Here is a 15,263-nt window from a genome sequence, read left to right as displayed (position 1 = left end):
CCTATAGACAGCAGTATAACCTGAAAGTGAAAGATTCCCTTTGTCCCTCAACGGACTCTAAGAAATGGATTTTACAGTGAGTTCAAAAATCCTATTTTGCCATCCTCTTTATTCTTGGGGTCTCACCGAAAGGATGTTAATGTCATGAAAGCCAGGGAAAAGATAAATACATGTACTTTGTATATAAAGCTTTTGTTCCCTACAGTTTGTTTTTTTTTAAATTAGGTATTCACAATGGGTTAGGTACCTTGATATATTAAAGGAGAACTATGGGGTCAGGGCTTTTCCTCATAGTTCTCCTAAGGGTAATGGGAGGACACAAACTAGCGTCCTCCCGTCACCCAAAACTCAGTATATCGCGAGCTACAGCTCGTGGTATACTGAGACGCCGGGACGGATCCCCACATCACTGTCAAGATCCACCAAGCTGCGTGATAGGCAGAGCCAGCTGTCAATCTAGAGGCAGAGCCAGCTGTACCCGTCCGTTCCACCAGTTAGCGCTGGAGGGGAGGGGGGGAATCCCTGCAGGAAGCCGTGAGTGACAGTCACGGCTCTCTGCAGGGATAGATCGAGAAGTGAGCAAGCGACGGTATGTAGTCGCTCACTTCCCGATCTATTGAGCCGACATGTGACAGTTTCATTGTCACAGGTCGGCTAGAACTATGAGGCTGAGTGATTTTCACTCGCCTCATAGTTCTCCTTTAAGGGGATTTTGCATTTTACTGCAAAGTCTACTTCAACAAATTTAACTGTGTGGGGCCACAGGAAACAAAAATACCTAAAAAATACATTTTGATGACCTATTTAATATGGAAAAATAAATATTTTATACATATTTGTTATTTAACCAGGTGTACTATTTTTTTTATACAAGAGCATGAACAGCTTTTAATGCATTAACAATATATAATTACGTTATTGATTGTTGTTGCATTCTTCTGAATTATTTATTTTCTCTTTCAGTTCTATAGTGTGAACTGCTTCTCATCACTTTTCTACATTGCCTTTGTTATGTATGATGTGCCGCTGTTAAAACAGGTGAGTCTGTTACAAAGATGTTTTTACTTTTAATTTCAATAGGTTTTTATTGAGTTTTCGTAACGGTACAAAGAAAAAGTATATATTATTGAACATCAATTCAGGTCTTGTCAGGACCCTATAGACACGTCATAGGAAGAGAAAAAAAATAAGAGAACAAAAAAAACAAAATGCACGGAGCTCCGTCTCAAGCAGCCATCCGTCCCAAGCGCTGGCCATGCCCCTCCATGTTTTTACTTTTAGCTCTTCAATGATCAGTGAATTCACTGTGCACCAGTTTTTGAAGATTCCCAAGAACTGGAGAAAAAAAAAAAAGTGGAACTATGGGCAAAAATATAACATACTGTATATGATGCGCTCTGTCACTAGCATTATGCAGCATTTTCACCTTATGGTGTTAGATGGACATGTAGTTGTAAATGTACTTTAAATATGCCACAAACAAATGAAAGCCCATCTCCAGCTATTGAAGCGGTAACAGCAACAGGTTTCCTATTAGAAAAAATATTTAAAAACACGTGAATAGGAGCTGACCATTGTAAGCACACCCCACAGTCATGACTTGCCCCAACCACTCTAACAGTCATTTGCTGGACACCCTGGTCTACTTGTAAATGTAGAGAAAAATGTAAATACAAGCATGTGGAATAAAAAAAAAAAGGAATCAATATACTTCATACTTTTACTAGAAAACATGCATTTACTAGAATACAATATTTTTTACAATAGTTGTCCTATGATGGTTAGTTTTCAGAGTGCAGATTTAGAAAAGCTGTTTGTTTTTTTCTTGGCAGCTGCCCTGCTTTTATTTTCCTGCAGTTGTCATGATTTAGGCTCATGACAACTGCAGGAAACACAATCATGTACACAATAAAGTACACGCTTCTTGGTTGTTGCTTCCTTGCTGGCCCAAAACCTGCAGGTGATTATTTGCCAGTGATATAGCTGCAGCAGAGAGATGTGTTGCCCGTCTAGCCAGGAAAAGGAACAACACCGTAGAACTAGGTGACTACTCTCTTTTTTCCTTATATTGATCGACAAAATGAAGACACTGGGGTGGTAATGTTCTCCATTATATGATACATTGGCTGAATGGTTACATCTGTGGCAGCAGGCATTCCTTCTCTATTTGATGTTGCTGTGTATAGCAAGTTTAGTGTGAACTTCTCCTGACAGCTCAGCTAGTTAGCTCAGTCTAGTGCCTAAGCTCTGAAGTCTTCAGATAAGATCACATTACAATGAGTATTGGACATTGCTTAAAATGCATCCCTCAAAATAACCACGCCAAGTAGCTATTCTTTGCTACGACCACACAGCTATAGCAAATCTTCTTAATCACTTAGAGGGGCAAAAGCAAGAGCTTATGTTCACACAATCCTTTTGTATATGTGGCATTCAGGAAAAAAGGGAAATGTTTGATGCAAATTAAGCGCTTCAGTTTTTTCGAGGCTGGGGATAACATTATGGTAATTATTTTTTGCCATTATCAATTAGACACAATATATTTTGGTGTCAACTAACTTTGTAAATGGCAGTCACCTGACAACTGGTTTATCACACAACAATGTTTTTTATTTTTTTTTCATCCCAAATGTTTCAAATGCCCTTTTCAGTATACCCAGAGATTCCGGATGCTGCAGGGGTGATAGAAGTGGCTAGAGCCTTGTATCCTGTGAGGGAAAAAAATGTAAGGTTTTTTGTAAATGGGCAAGGAGTGAGAAGGGGGTGGGAATGCAACTGGAACCTTTCACTACTCTAGCTGCTTCTCTCTCCCTTGCAGCACCCGGAAGCCCAATACTATGGTTACGAGCCAGCTTGATGAACAGTATGATTTTTTTTTTTGCAGCAGCAGCCCTTCACCCATAGAATACACCTTATTAGACACCCAGTGCTTTTTGCACCTCAGCTGGCCACGCCATTTTTGCAATTTTTCCCATTGATTTGATTTTCAACTGCTGCATTGCTAGCGTTTGTAAAAGACCCCCCAAACCATATATTTTCTGAAAGTGCAGGCCCGGTAGAATAAAAAGATGGTGCTACTAAATTTGTAGGCCCTGTGATAATTGCGCAAATGTTTCTCAAATTAATATTAAACCGATAAAAATACACAATTCAATTGATAAATCACTAAAATCAGTATCAGCGCACAAAAAAAACAAATTCTGACTGAATCTAAAAGATAAAACTGTATTGAGTTAATAAATAAGAAATATTTCAAATTGCGCCTTTTTGTGTAAAAGGTAAAAAAATTAAGGTGCGCAAAACTGTAAATAAGCGACTTATGTTAATCGTTTTTTTTTATGTTGTCGTTTTTGCGCGGTGGCGGGGAAAGGGTTAAAGGGGACCTGAGCTGTGAAAGCCTTACCCATAGAAGGTAAACAGATCAGTATTCGCTATAGGCTTCCTGCTGCTGATCTTTTCCCTATGACTGTCATACAATGCCTTGTTCTTCACTGTATCTTTGTATGGAAGTGGCCATCTTAGTAGAGTTGGGGGTTTGCTTCCCTGTGTCTCAGCTGCCTCCTGATAAATGATGGGGTATATTTAAAAAGCAGCAGGAGAGGTGCAGAAAGCACAGATCCAAAAAAGGTATAAAACAAAAGCAGAGAGATCCTTACACTGCTGGTCTTCAGGTAAAGCTCTATCCAGCAAGGAGAACAGTGGGCAGCACTGTAGTGACATCACCAAATCTTACCCTAAATCAGGGGTGGGGAACATCTGGCCCTCCAGCTGTGGTGAAAATACCATGAGGCATTCCTAGAGTCTCACAGCCGCAGGCATGACTCCCAGAGACAGATGCATCATGGGATTTATAGTTTCACCACAACTTGTGAGCCGGAGGTTACCCATCCCTGCTCTAAACCTCATGAGACTAGCAGTCAGAGGCATGGTGCCTTAAATGTCACTGCAGATATACAGCTATGCAGCTTAAGGTGCAGACGCACACTGCTACTTTCTAGCAGTAATTCAGGACAAAAGATACATTTTATAGGGTACTACTTGGGCACAACTGGGACTTGTAGATGCAGATCTTCACCGCTCAGGTCCACTTTATCTGTTACACGTATTCTAAAGCTATCCCATATCCTTAGCTATTTTGTTACAGTGACATAAACTATAAATTCACAACAATAATCTGCAGCTCCACGTCTGCTGATCAGCACCTGATCAGGACCTGATCTCATGTGAACAGGCCCTAAAGCAGCAAATAACTCGTCACGTACAGTGTACGTGACAAGTAATTTGGTCCCTTTTGTGGCTGGACGTACAGTGTACGTCTCCCGTCACGAAGGGGTTAAAAAAATGTAGTATCATACCAAAATACCAAAATTATCCTAAAAAATCTTGACGCTAAAGTTCAGTGTGCCAAGTGTTGACGCTAAAGTTGTTGACGCTTCAGTGTTGACGCTAAAGTTCGGGTGCCAGGATTCCTGGTACCCGAATACAGAGAACTGCAAATTCCTTACAGCAGTGCAGTAGGGTTTGTCAGCTTGAGCCCCATTCTCACCCAGCTTTGTGGCCTGGAAACAGTTGTAAGGTCATTGCTTGTTGTCATTTATTCATTTGCAATGAAAGCAATGACAACTGCTATTTAGTTGCACTGTGTTTTTTTTTTTTCAAGCTCACTTCAATTCTAAATTGAAAAAAGTAAAGTAGAATCAAACCCAGCCACTAACTTTCATATAATCTTCAATGTATTAATGTAATTTCAAATCATTTTCAGTATTTTAATTCTGGCAGCTTTCAGGGTGCATGATAGGGTGACAGCGCTTTGTCCTTGTCTCCCTCCCCATTGCTCTCTTGCATTGTCAACCTGTCCACCTGGTGGAGCCTATGGGTAGCAATGCAGTGCTCATTGAGCAGGAGTGTTTCTTCGCTGTCACCTTCAGGAAGTCAGTTTTGTGCAATGACAAGCAGTCACTGTTGGAGTGCATCTGTGACAGGAAGTGGCTGCAGAAGGTTAGCTGCACTGAGATGGCAAAAAAGAATAATAAAAAAAAAAGTTAAACCGTTTTTCCAAAAAGAAAAACATGGCTATTGTTTATGACAATCAGAACAAAATAAATGTCATCCAGTTAAGCTTTACATCTACTCTTCAACTGACTGAAAATACCCACACAACACAAAAAGTCTTTTTCACTCAAAACTGTCAAAATAATCCTTTTAGTCTGAACACAATTCGTTCCAATGTATATTTTTTTCACAATCAAAAATACATTTGACTCGCGTTTTGTTTTAGTGACAATATTACTATAAACCACACCAGTTTGTCACTCCTATCTTACCTAAATTCTAAGATCAGCAGGTTTAAACTTTGACCCTTTTGTAATAAAAAAACAATAGCGCCAGAGGTGACCACTCCACTGAAGAGGTAAACATGCAGAAGTTCTACAGGTCGCTGCCCCTCATCAGTCAGGGAGGCTGTGATATCTAAGGAAAAAATAATAACAAGGGGCGCCTTTCCTAGTGTACATAAATTTTTATTAGCCAAATGGCTAAAGTAGGATAATACTCGCAAAAGATCCTCATTTGATCCTCATTTTAGCAAAGAGCAAAACACAGCATAGTGTTCCTGTGTGCCAGCAAGGTATGCCTCAGTCGACGCGTTTCCGGGGCCACGCCCCTTCCTCAGAAACTTTGAGGAAGGGGCGTGGCCCTGGAAACGCGTCGACTGAGGCATACCTTGCTGGCACACAGGAACACTATCTGTGCAGCTCTCACATGCTGTGTTTTGCTCTTTGCTAAAATGAGGATCAACCTTTGTTTTTGAAGGCTCATTGTCATCTACTCTTTTGTGAGTATTATCCTACTTTTGCCGTTTTGCTGATAAAAATGTATCTACACTAGGAAAGGCGCCCCTTGTTTTTGTTTTTTCCTTTGTCCTTTTTCTGTCATAAGTACCTAACATGGTATGTCAGAATGTCCTGTCCCTTTTTGCATCTCAAATCCTCAACATGGGAAGCTAAATGTCTAGGTTTGTGGTCTATAAGGGTGCACAAAGCAACCTATAGAAGAAAAGATATGTACAGGTACCCTGCTGCACCTTCTAATGACTGGTTTACTTATAGGGATAACTGTACTTTTAACAGAAGTACTCTAACCTACCTCCACAGCTCTCCTGAACTAAAGTGCCATAACTTTGCCCACCATAGTTTCTGTAGCAGAGCCACATTTCTGTGTACTGTTTATTTCACCTTAAGCCAGAATCTCCTTAATTGCTGGCTCTACCATACAGGGACAAGGCTCCATACCGGTGTATGATGGCTCAGTCTTCAGGCACCACAGGTGTCAAAGTAAAGAGCACCCTGCAGAACTAATATTCATTGTTTTAATTATTGTGCTAGATCCCTCACTTGGGCTTTACGTTATAATGTTCATCAGTGCAATCCTGGCTTTCATACAGGGGATCACAGTGTGCTTGGGTGCTGCTTGTGGAAGTGGAAAGTTTAGGTAAAGGCACATATAGGTGACGGACAGGCCCGGATTCCCCACAAGGCCACCGAGGCCAGGCCTTGCGGCAGCGTCTGTGGATTCCCCCGACACCCGGAACGTGCAGTTCCGGGGGATAAATTGCTTCCTACATTTAGCCCTGCTTTGGGAAAGCAGAGCTAAATGTAGCGCGATGAAGCCGGCGCTAGGTGATTAAAAAGTAAAAAATAATAAGAAACAAATTATTAAAAAATAATTATAAACAATAATAAAATAAAAAAATGATTAAAGATAAAAAAAATTATTCAAAATGTAAAAAAAAGTAAACGATAAGATAAATAAAAATTGAAATAAGTATAAAAATAAAAATTTGCGGAACCTGGCCTTGGGGCGTCAGGGACGGTAAATCCGGCCCTGGTGATGGGTATGCATTAATATGGGTTTGTAATGAAACATTTAGCTTAAAGGGATTCTGTGGGTATAGACAAATAGGAGCTGCCATTGCTTATTTCAGGTAGGATTTTTGGAATAAGAATGCAGGACGAGAGTGCAGACTTTCCGGATCTCACTAGATTCATGATGACAGCCTTTTTTAAACAAGTCAATAGTGTAAGTACCCTTATTTCTGTCTCCGAAGGTTTGCTTAAAATAATGATTTATAGCTTGTATACATGTCGGGGTATGACACAAAATAGGGATGTATATTTTATCTTTCTAGAGAAACACTAGAGGGGGCTCTTGACATAGACTTTGCAGCGCAAGCACGCACACAGTCAGATACTTAATGGAATGATTTTCTGTCACTGCAGCACTCTCACCTCTCTATACATTTCCATGGATACAGTGTTACTTTCTTAGAAATTCATAATAAATGAATCCCAAACAATTGTATTCCATATACACACACATACCTTCAATGGGATATGTCTGTTCATATATAAATGACATAGTAGGTGCATATTGTTTAAAGGTCAAAAATGATCATTTTTTTTAGTCTGAACTCACCAGCAGCAGCCTACCTGCCACTTGACTAAAATGTGTACCTTGACATTCACAAGATAAGTCCCTATAGCCATCCGCTCCTTCATAATTGGAATGGCCTTGAAATTAAGCATGTCAAAGTAGGGACTAGTGTGTTTAGTAGCTTACACCTCTGGTGCCCAACCTCTTGCCTAAGGAACGTATGCAGACCTTTTGGTATTTATGGTGCAGCCCTTCGGCTCCAGCAGCCAGTAGTGAGAATTTTGATTGAGCATTGATTTTTAAAAACGGTATAATGGCAGTGATCACAAGTAGGCTTATATAATCTGTCCCCAGTCTCTAACAGTCCCCCGCACAGTATAGCTTCCGCCTTCAATGACACCTGTAGCATATCGGTCTCTAGCAATCCTCTGTAGCACAGACGACATTGGGATGCCAGCGGCCCATTTGAAGCCTCCTACGTTCTAAACCTAGTAAGTTGACCACACCCTGCTCACCCTCTATAATTACTGCAGTTCTTAGTGGAACAATGGAGGAAGAAAGTACAGTACAGTTACGTGACTAGGGAGCAAAGTCTGGACCAGGTGCACATATGACAGACTTGCTGATTCTTACAAGAAGGGGTCATATGAAATGTAATCTTGAGTTGACTTTCCTTTTCGTGTCTATGCCAATCCTTTTCGGCAACTAGGAACAAGAGTTAGCCCTTTAGTGACGGCACTAGATGCCTGAGCAGTAGGTGACCAAGCACTAGCACTTGAGAAAACAGGAATGTCATATGCACACCATAGCAACGTGTCCAAGCGTACGTCTTCTTTATTGATGCATATTGTCACATATACAGCGCAACGTTTCGGTGCCGTGCAGGGTCCCCTTCATTGACATATTGGGCCTGACGAAGAGGACCCCGCATGGCCCGAAACGTTGCGCTGTATATGTGGCAATATGCTTCAATAAAGAAGACGTACTTTTGGGACACATTGCACCCAGCTCCTGAAAGAAGGGGAGTCGGGTAAGGGGGTGCGGTAGGATCCGTACGCAAACGCCAGCACATGGGAGGAATGGAGTCGGTCACCCCATACATGAAGTACTGAATATTTTTCTTTGCTCCCCGCTGTGGAACAGAGCAGCAGGGGAGCAAAAGGAATATGACTGAGTTGCTGATGGGGCTGCCATTAAAAGGAACCTTTTTATTTGTCCTACATTGAGCAAGGCAGAAGTAATGCAAAAGGAAAAATACTGCAGTCGTATTTCAGTATTAAGCATTGAAATGCATAAAAAGAGCACTGCTTACCTGCCCTGGGCTTCTTTTTTTTATCTAGCAGTATTGCACCCCTGTCTACAATCTCCTTGTTGCTAGTAATCTGGTCTTCTGAGAATCACATTTGCTCATCTATGTGAAAATGCACCAAGTGATCCCACTCCAACCATTACTCTATTTACTATCCATCAAACAGAGACAGAGGAAGTTGCATAGAATGTTGCTATCATGAATGCAGCTGCCAGACTCATTCACCTAACCAACCGCTCAGTGTCTGCAACCCCCCTCTGCCAATCCCTGCACTGGCTTCCACTCGCCCAAAGGATAAAATTCAAAATATTACCAATCAGTTACAAAGCCATCCACAACTCCGCCCCCGGCTATATGTCAAACCTGGTCTCAAAGTATCACCCTAACCGTCGGCTCCGCTCATCCCAAGACCTCCTGCTTTCCAGCTCCCTTGTCAACTCCTCCCATGCTCGCCTCCAGGACTTCTCTAGAGTCTCTCCCATCCTCTGGAATTCTTTACCCCAACCTGTCCGTCTGTCGCCCACCTTGACTGCCTTTAGGCATTCCCTAAATACTCATCTCTTCAGGGAAGCCTATCCCACCTCAACCTAACCGCTCAACCATCACGGTCTCAAACTATTCATCCCCAAACAGCTCCCTCCTCATGTATCACTTCCGCCTCCCTTTTAGATTGTAATCCCTCACGGGCAGGGCCCTACTTACCATCTTTTCTTGATTTGTATTGTGATTGTAATGTCTTCCTTATATTGTAAAGCGCTGCGCAAACTTGGCGCTATATAAAGCCTGTATAAAAATAATAATATAATGTTACCAGTGGCTCAGTTTTATATGGTTGCAAGGGTGCAATGGATTGCATAAAACTCATTCAACCTTATTTAAAGCTGGACTTTAGCACTATATTCAGTCTTGAACAGTTGTACAGGCTCCTCTATTGTAACTGAAAATGCTTTGTCTGATTTCACTGCACACTGTACGCTTCTTACAGTGTGCATTAGAAGCTGGAGTGAGTCAGAGCCAGCATTGTCTAGCCATTTCCTCTCCAGCCTGACTCCCTGGCCTACCTCTGTCATTTATTGGATTTCAGTTCCTTTCATCATGGAGGCTTAGCTTCACATGAACACTTTTTCTGATGCATAAGTTAGAACTAAGGCTGTTGGACATTCCATATATTTGACAGTGTATTCATTTTTATGTAAGTATAGACAAAGTTTGTAACACATCCTCATACTGCACCTACATTACACCATCTTAGGGAACCATTACCATTATGAAAACATCAGAAAAAAACAGCTCACCTTTATACTCCAAGCAGAAAATCTGAATTGTTTGTACAATGTTATATGTGTAAGGTTTCGTTTTTTTAATTATATATTTCTTCCTTTTCTCTGCAGAGTCTGGTCTGCTTGCTTCTGGTCTCTCAGTTCTTTAACCAGATTTTTGAGACCGTTCTTCCTTACTGGATGCAGAAGAGAACTAACAGACAAGTAGCTGATAAACCAAAACCGCTGAATTCAGCCTCTAAGTACACATTGTCGGAGCAAATTTACCTAGAAAAGAATATGTACACTTATCTGGTAAGTATTTGTAGAATCATATATGAAGCTTCTTGCATGAGAGATAACACCTTTTGTATATGAAGGAAAAATGTTGCAGAATTCTTTGAGGAATTTATAAACAATCTGCAGAGTCATTGGCCCTGCAAATCTTTGTGAATGTTCGTTCTGTGTGAATGGATGCACAAAACAAACGTTCTTGTATACAGTATTTTCTTTATAACGCAAAAGTATTTGTAACACCGCATTATGGCCACTAGATGGAGGTAAGGAGCATAAGAAAATACTTATTTCTGGTGCTCCTCTACTCCATCTAGTGGCCATAATGCTGTATTACAAGATTCCATTTGAAAATACACTCACTCGCCACTTTATTAGGTACACCTTGCTAGTACTGGGTTGGACCCCTTTTATCTTCTGAACTGCTTTATTTATTTGTGGCATAGATTTAACAAGGTGATGGAAACATTCCTTAGAGAGTTTGGTCCATACTGACATGATAGCATAACACAGTTGCTGCAGATTTGTCGGCTGCACATCCATGATGCGAAGCTCCACCAGCCTGAACCATTGATACAAGGCAGGATGGATCCATGCTTTCATGTTGTTTACATCAAATTCTGACCCGACCATCCAAATGTCGCAACAGAAATCGAGACTCATCAGACCAACATTTTTTAAGTCTTCTATTTTACAATTTTGGTGAGCCCTTGCAACCTCAGTTGCCTGTTCTTAGCTGACAGAAGTGGCACCCGGTTTGATCTTCTGTGGCTGTAACCCATCTGCTTGAAGGTTCAATGTGTTGTGTGTTCAGAGATGCTCTTCTGCATACCTTGGATGTAGGGATGTGGTTATTGTTACTGTTGCCTTCCTACCAGCTTGAACCAGTCTGGCCATTCTCCTCTGACCTCTGACATTAACAAGGTATTCTTGCTCAGAGAGCTGCCGCTCATTGGACATTTTCTCTTTTTCAGACCATTCTCTGTAAACTCTAGAGATGATTGTGTATGAAAATCCCAATAGATCAGCAGTTGCTGTAACACTCAAACCAGTCCGTCTGGCACCAACAACCATGCCATGTACAAAGTCACTTAAATCGCCTTTCTTCCCCATTCTGATGCTTGGTTTGAACTTCAGCAGACCATCTTGACCATGCTTACAAGCCTAAATCTATTAAGTTCCTGCCATGTGATTGGCTGATTAGATATTTGGGGTAACGAGCAGCCGAAGAGGTGTACCTAATAAAGCGGCCAGTGAGTGTACATTCCACTTATAAAGACAATATACAAGAATGTTTGTTTCATGTATCTATTCGCACATAACGAATATTCCTAGAGATTTGCAAGGCCAATGGCTTTGCAAATTGTTTATAATTGGCCCCTTTAGTGATATAACTTTCAGGTGCATTGAAGTTATGCAGAGTGTAAAATAAAAGCAAGAATATTAGCTTACTAAATATTTGTCAGATTAAAAATAGTTATGTTGCCCCCTTTTACTGAAGTGGGAGGAGCTAAGGTTTTATGGTCTATAGTCTGTACACCAGTAATATGGTGGCAGAATTACCAAGTGCACATGTCATTTTTTGTTTTATCTTAAGGTTATTTTAATAATGTTTTACATTGTACAACTATTATGTTTTTTTTGGTTTTTTTTATCTAGCTGCTGAGTCTCCTTAACTTAGATACTTAGAATTCAGTTTGGTGGAAGTTAGATGATTGACATTTTATTTTTAGTTTTTCTTTTTAAAACGCCATCTGTACTGCTTAAAACTGCTGCCAGGACTGGATTGCAATGCTATGCCCCACAGTTCTGCAGCTGACTTTTTTGGCCCTGTACATGAGGCATGAGTATATTGCATTGATGTACTGTGTGGATTCAATTCAGGTCACTGGCCATGTGATATTCAACTTGTTCATCTCTGTATACTGTTATTAGCACCGCTGTATTCAAATGCCATGTTCTACACGTTGGCCCGATTTTCTTGTGTTATAACTATATTTATACACTAACATCGGCTAAATTAGTTACATTTACTGATAGTAATACTGTCTTTGCCCCCCATCCCCATTCCTTTGCAGGTCACATAACTAAAAACAGGCATTTGGTCACATTATCTCTTTTGTACAGGATCAGATTAGCTGATCCTTTCTTGCAGCAAAGACCATGTGACCTTAGGTTTTTTTTCTTGAGACCAGCACTAGAGGGGGCATTTGAAATGCTAGGTGTTTTAGCAGCTGTTATCCATCCCAGCAAAGCCATATTCATTTACATGTATACATATGTATTATGCAAGTACAAAGCAGTTTTCAAAAGCAAGAAAATGCAGCTGGCATTGTGTTTAAACACACCGCGACAGACCACCCTGGTGTGGATATGTGCTTGGAGTTTTCTCCTTGCTTCCTGATGGGCTATATAAGAAATATATTGACAGAGCATGACAAAGAGTAGCCTGATGCCCCCAGGAGTTTGTACTACCTTAGACCTGTGCCAGTAATAGACTTTTTATACGAATCCGTTCCTGGCCTGTACACTAATATATCAGACAAGTGCACACACAGACATTGGGCTGCAGAATTTTACACCTTCATGGTGGGAAATTTGTCTGATAAATAAAAAGTTTTCTTTTCGGAATGTGTATAGTTCTGCTTCTCTTAATCCATGTTATCATGTCCTGACATTTTTTTACTTTTTTTTTCCTAGGGAACATTTGATGACTACTTGGAGTTATTCCTGCTGTTTGGTTATGTCAGCCTTTTCTCATGTGTGTTTCCTGCAGCAGCCATATTAGTTGTCCTTAACAATGTTTCTGAAGTGTACACAGATGCATTAAAAATATGCCGTGTCTTTAAGCGTCCATTTTCCGAACCTTCTTCCAGCATTGGAGTATGGATGGTTTGTATTTAATTTTTCTTTTATGATACTTAATGGTAGTATTCTGAGCTGAACTTAAAGCTGAAGTCCAGCTAAAACTTGTGTGGAAGATTTGAATCTGCTGTTACGTTCAAACAGCTGTCTGAATTACCATTAAGGAGATTTTACTACACTTCCTGTCCCAGATTCACAGCAGGAAATGAGGGACAGTTAACTCTGGTACAGGTATCCCATTAGAAGATTTGTTCTGATGGCAGTTGTAACATTTTATATTTTTATTTAAATTATTGTATGGTTACTAGGGTAGAAAGTGAGAGTGAATGCCCCCAACAGTAATAAAAGCCTTGCATGGGGTTCCACTTTAAAGGAGAACTATGGGGTAAGTGTTTTTCCCCATAGTTCTCCTAATTGTCAAGGGAGGACACAAACTAGCATCCTCCCGTGACCCAAAGCTCAGTATATTGCGAGCTACAGCTCGCGGAATACTGAGATCACCGCAGCCGGGAAGGATCCGTGACATTAGTGTCGAGATCCAACCAGCTGCGTGAGTGACTGCCTATCTAGAGCCAGCTGTACTCGCCCCATCCGTCCCGCCCATCAGCGCTGGGGGATCGGACAGAGAAGGGGGGGAATCCCTGCAGGAAGCCGTGAGTGGCAGTCACGGCTCTTTGCAGGGACATGATTGAGAAGTGAGCGATGGAATGTGTTCGCTCACATCCTGATCTATTGAGCTGACGTGTGACAGTTTCATTGTCACACGTCGGCTCGAACTATGAGGTTAAGTGAAAATCACTCAACCTCATAGTTCTCCTTTAATAACCTTAAAATATAATGTAATGTGATCTTGATCAGATTCACCTTTATGGAACATCTATTAAAGTAGGCATGGGGAGACTCTTTTTGTATTTATTGAATTTGCACTCTAGACAATTCACTGAAACAGAGTAAGGGCTCCTACTCATAAGTATCTGGCACCGGGCCGGTCCTCCTCTGTAGCATGCAGATATTTCCATCTAAGAAACATTTGCTCTCTATGTCCTCTATTTGGAGATGGGAGTCAGTGCTGATTCACACTTGACCTTTGTAGGCATGTAAAACAAAACCCATAAAGCTGCCCCCACATCTGCAAACTGTCATTTATAATAGTAATTTCCATCCAGAACTAGTCTGTACAGTTTACAGCTCAATACAGATTTAGATATGTTTTCCTTACAGATTAAATGCAGATTTGTTGTGTGTCAGAGTCTTTTCCTATAGTGTTAGCATTATTACTATTCACTTTAATAAATTATGTTATGCATTAACGAGTTTTAACCCCAAAGGCTATTCTCAGACATCAGCATATAGTATTAGGTACAATATATTTCAGACGTGCTGGAACAACATCCTTAGAATGGCCTCTATTTGCATAATCATATGCACACTGCCCATGTGATAACACCCAGGTCAGTGGATAAGTTGTACAGGTCCCATGCATTCTGTTATAGAATAGGACAAGGGCATGCATGCATGTTTCTAATACCAGGAAGTAGAAAAACATTGTGGGGCTTTGAGTGACACTGGAAGGACAATGTAAAGTAATTAATATCCGCTGACAGCTTTTGCTGCCCGCTTTCTTGCTCTGCTGTCAGTCTTACTTTTTCCCCTCTATGCACAGGTTTGCTTTCAATAGCTTTGATTGCAGGAAATAATATTACAGTCTAATTTTATCCTTTTTTGTTTCCTTTTAGTTGGCATTTGAAACTATGGGTGTTATTGCTGTAGTCACCAACTGTGCTCTTCTTAGCATGTCTCCACAAGTCAGAGCAATGCTTGAAGACTGGCACCTGGAACCCTTTCTGACCGTGGTTGCTTTAGAGGTACTGCTGAGTTCTCAATTATCTTAGTTTATTTTCACATACATACGGTAGGTTTTTCATGTTGTGCAATTACAGTGCGGTGTGCCTTAGATGAGCATTTCACGCATTTTACATACGTTTACATAGGTTACCATTCATCCCTATAGAAAAGCTGGGCTGGAAACTGCGCCAATGATGCAACAACAGTTTTTTCTTTCTCGTCCATTGAGGAACACAGGGATTCAGAAACAATTGTGTTAA

At 40.8% G+C, this 15,263-nt stretch overlaps 1 protein-coding gene across 1 annotated transcript in view; it reads left to right on the top strand.

Annotated features, from left to right (window-relative positions):
• The window catches only part of ANO10 (anoctamin 10), a 37,562-nt gene extending 22,512 nt beyond the window's left edge, over nucleotides 1-15,050 (top strand). The window contains exons 8-11 of the mRNA XM_018571631.1: nucleotides 964-1,038; nucleotides 10,132-10,314; nucleotides 12,994-13,185; nucleotides 14,895-15,050. Coding sequence (XP_018427133.1) covers nucleotides 964-1,038; nucleotides 10,132-10,314; nucleotides 12,994-13,185; nucleotides 14,895-15,050 — 606 coding nt within the window. The remainder of the gene's footprint in view (nucleotides 1-963; nucleotides 1,039-10,131; nucleotides 10,315-12,993; nucleotides 13,186-14,894) is intronic.
• The last annotated feature ends 213 nt before the right edge of the window (nucleotides 15,051-15,263 follow it).

Source organism: Nanorana parkeri, unplaced genomic scaffold (genome assembly GCF_000935625.1).
Source record: "Nanorana parkeri isolate BGI_ZX_2015 unplaced genomic scaffold, ASM93562v1 scaffold1796, whole genome shotgun sequence".
Taxonomy (NCBI): Eukaryota; Metazoa; Chordata; class Amphibia; order Anura; family Dicroglossidae; genus Nanorana; species Nanorana parkeri.
Note: the sequence above shows the minus strand (reverse complement) of the source record. Positions and strands in the feature narration are given on the sequence as shown.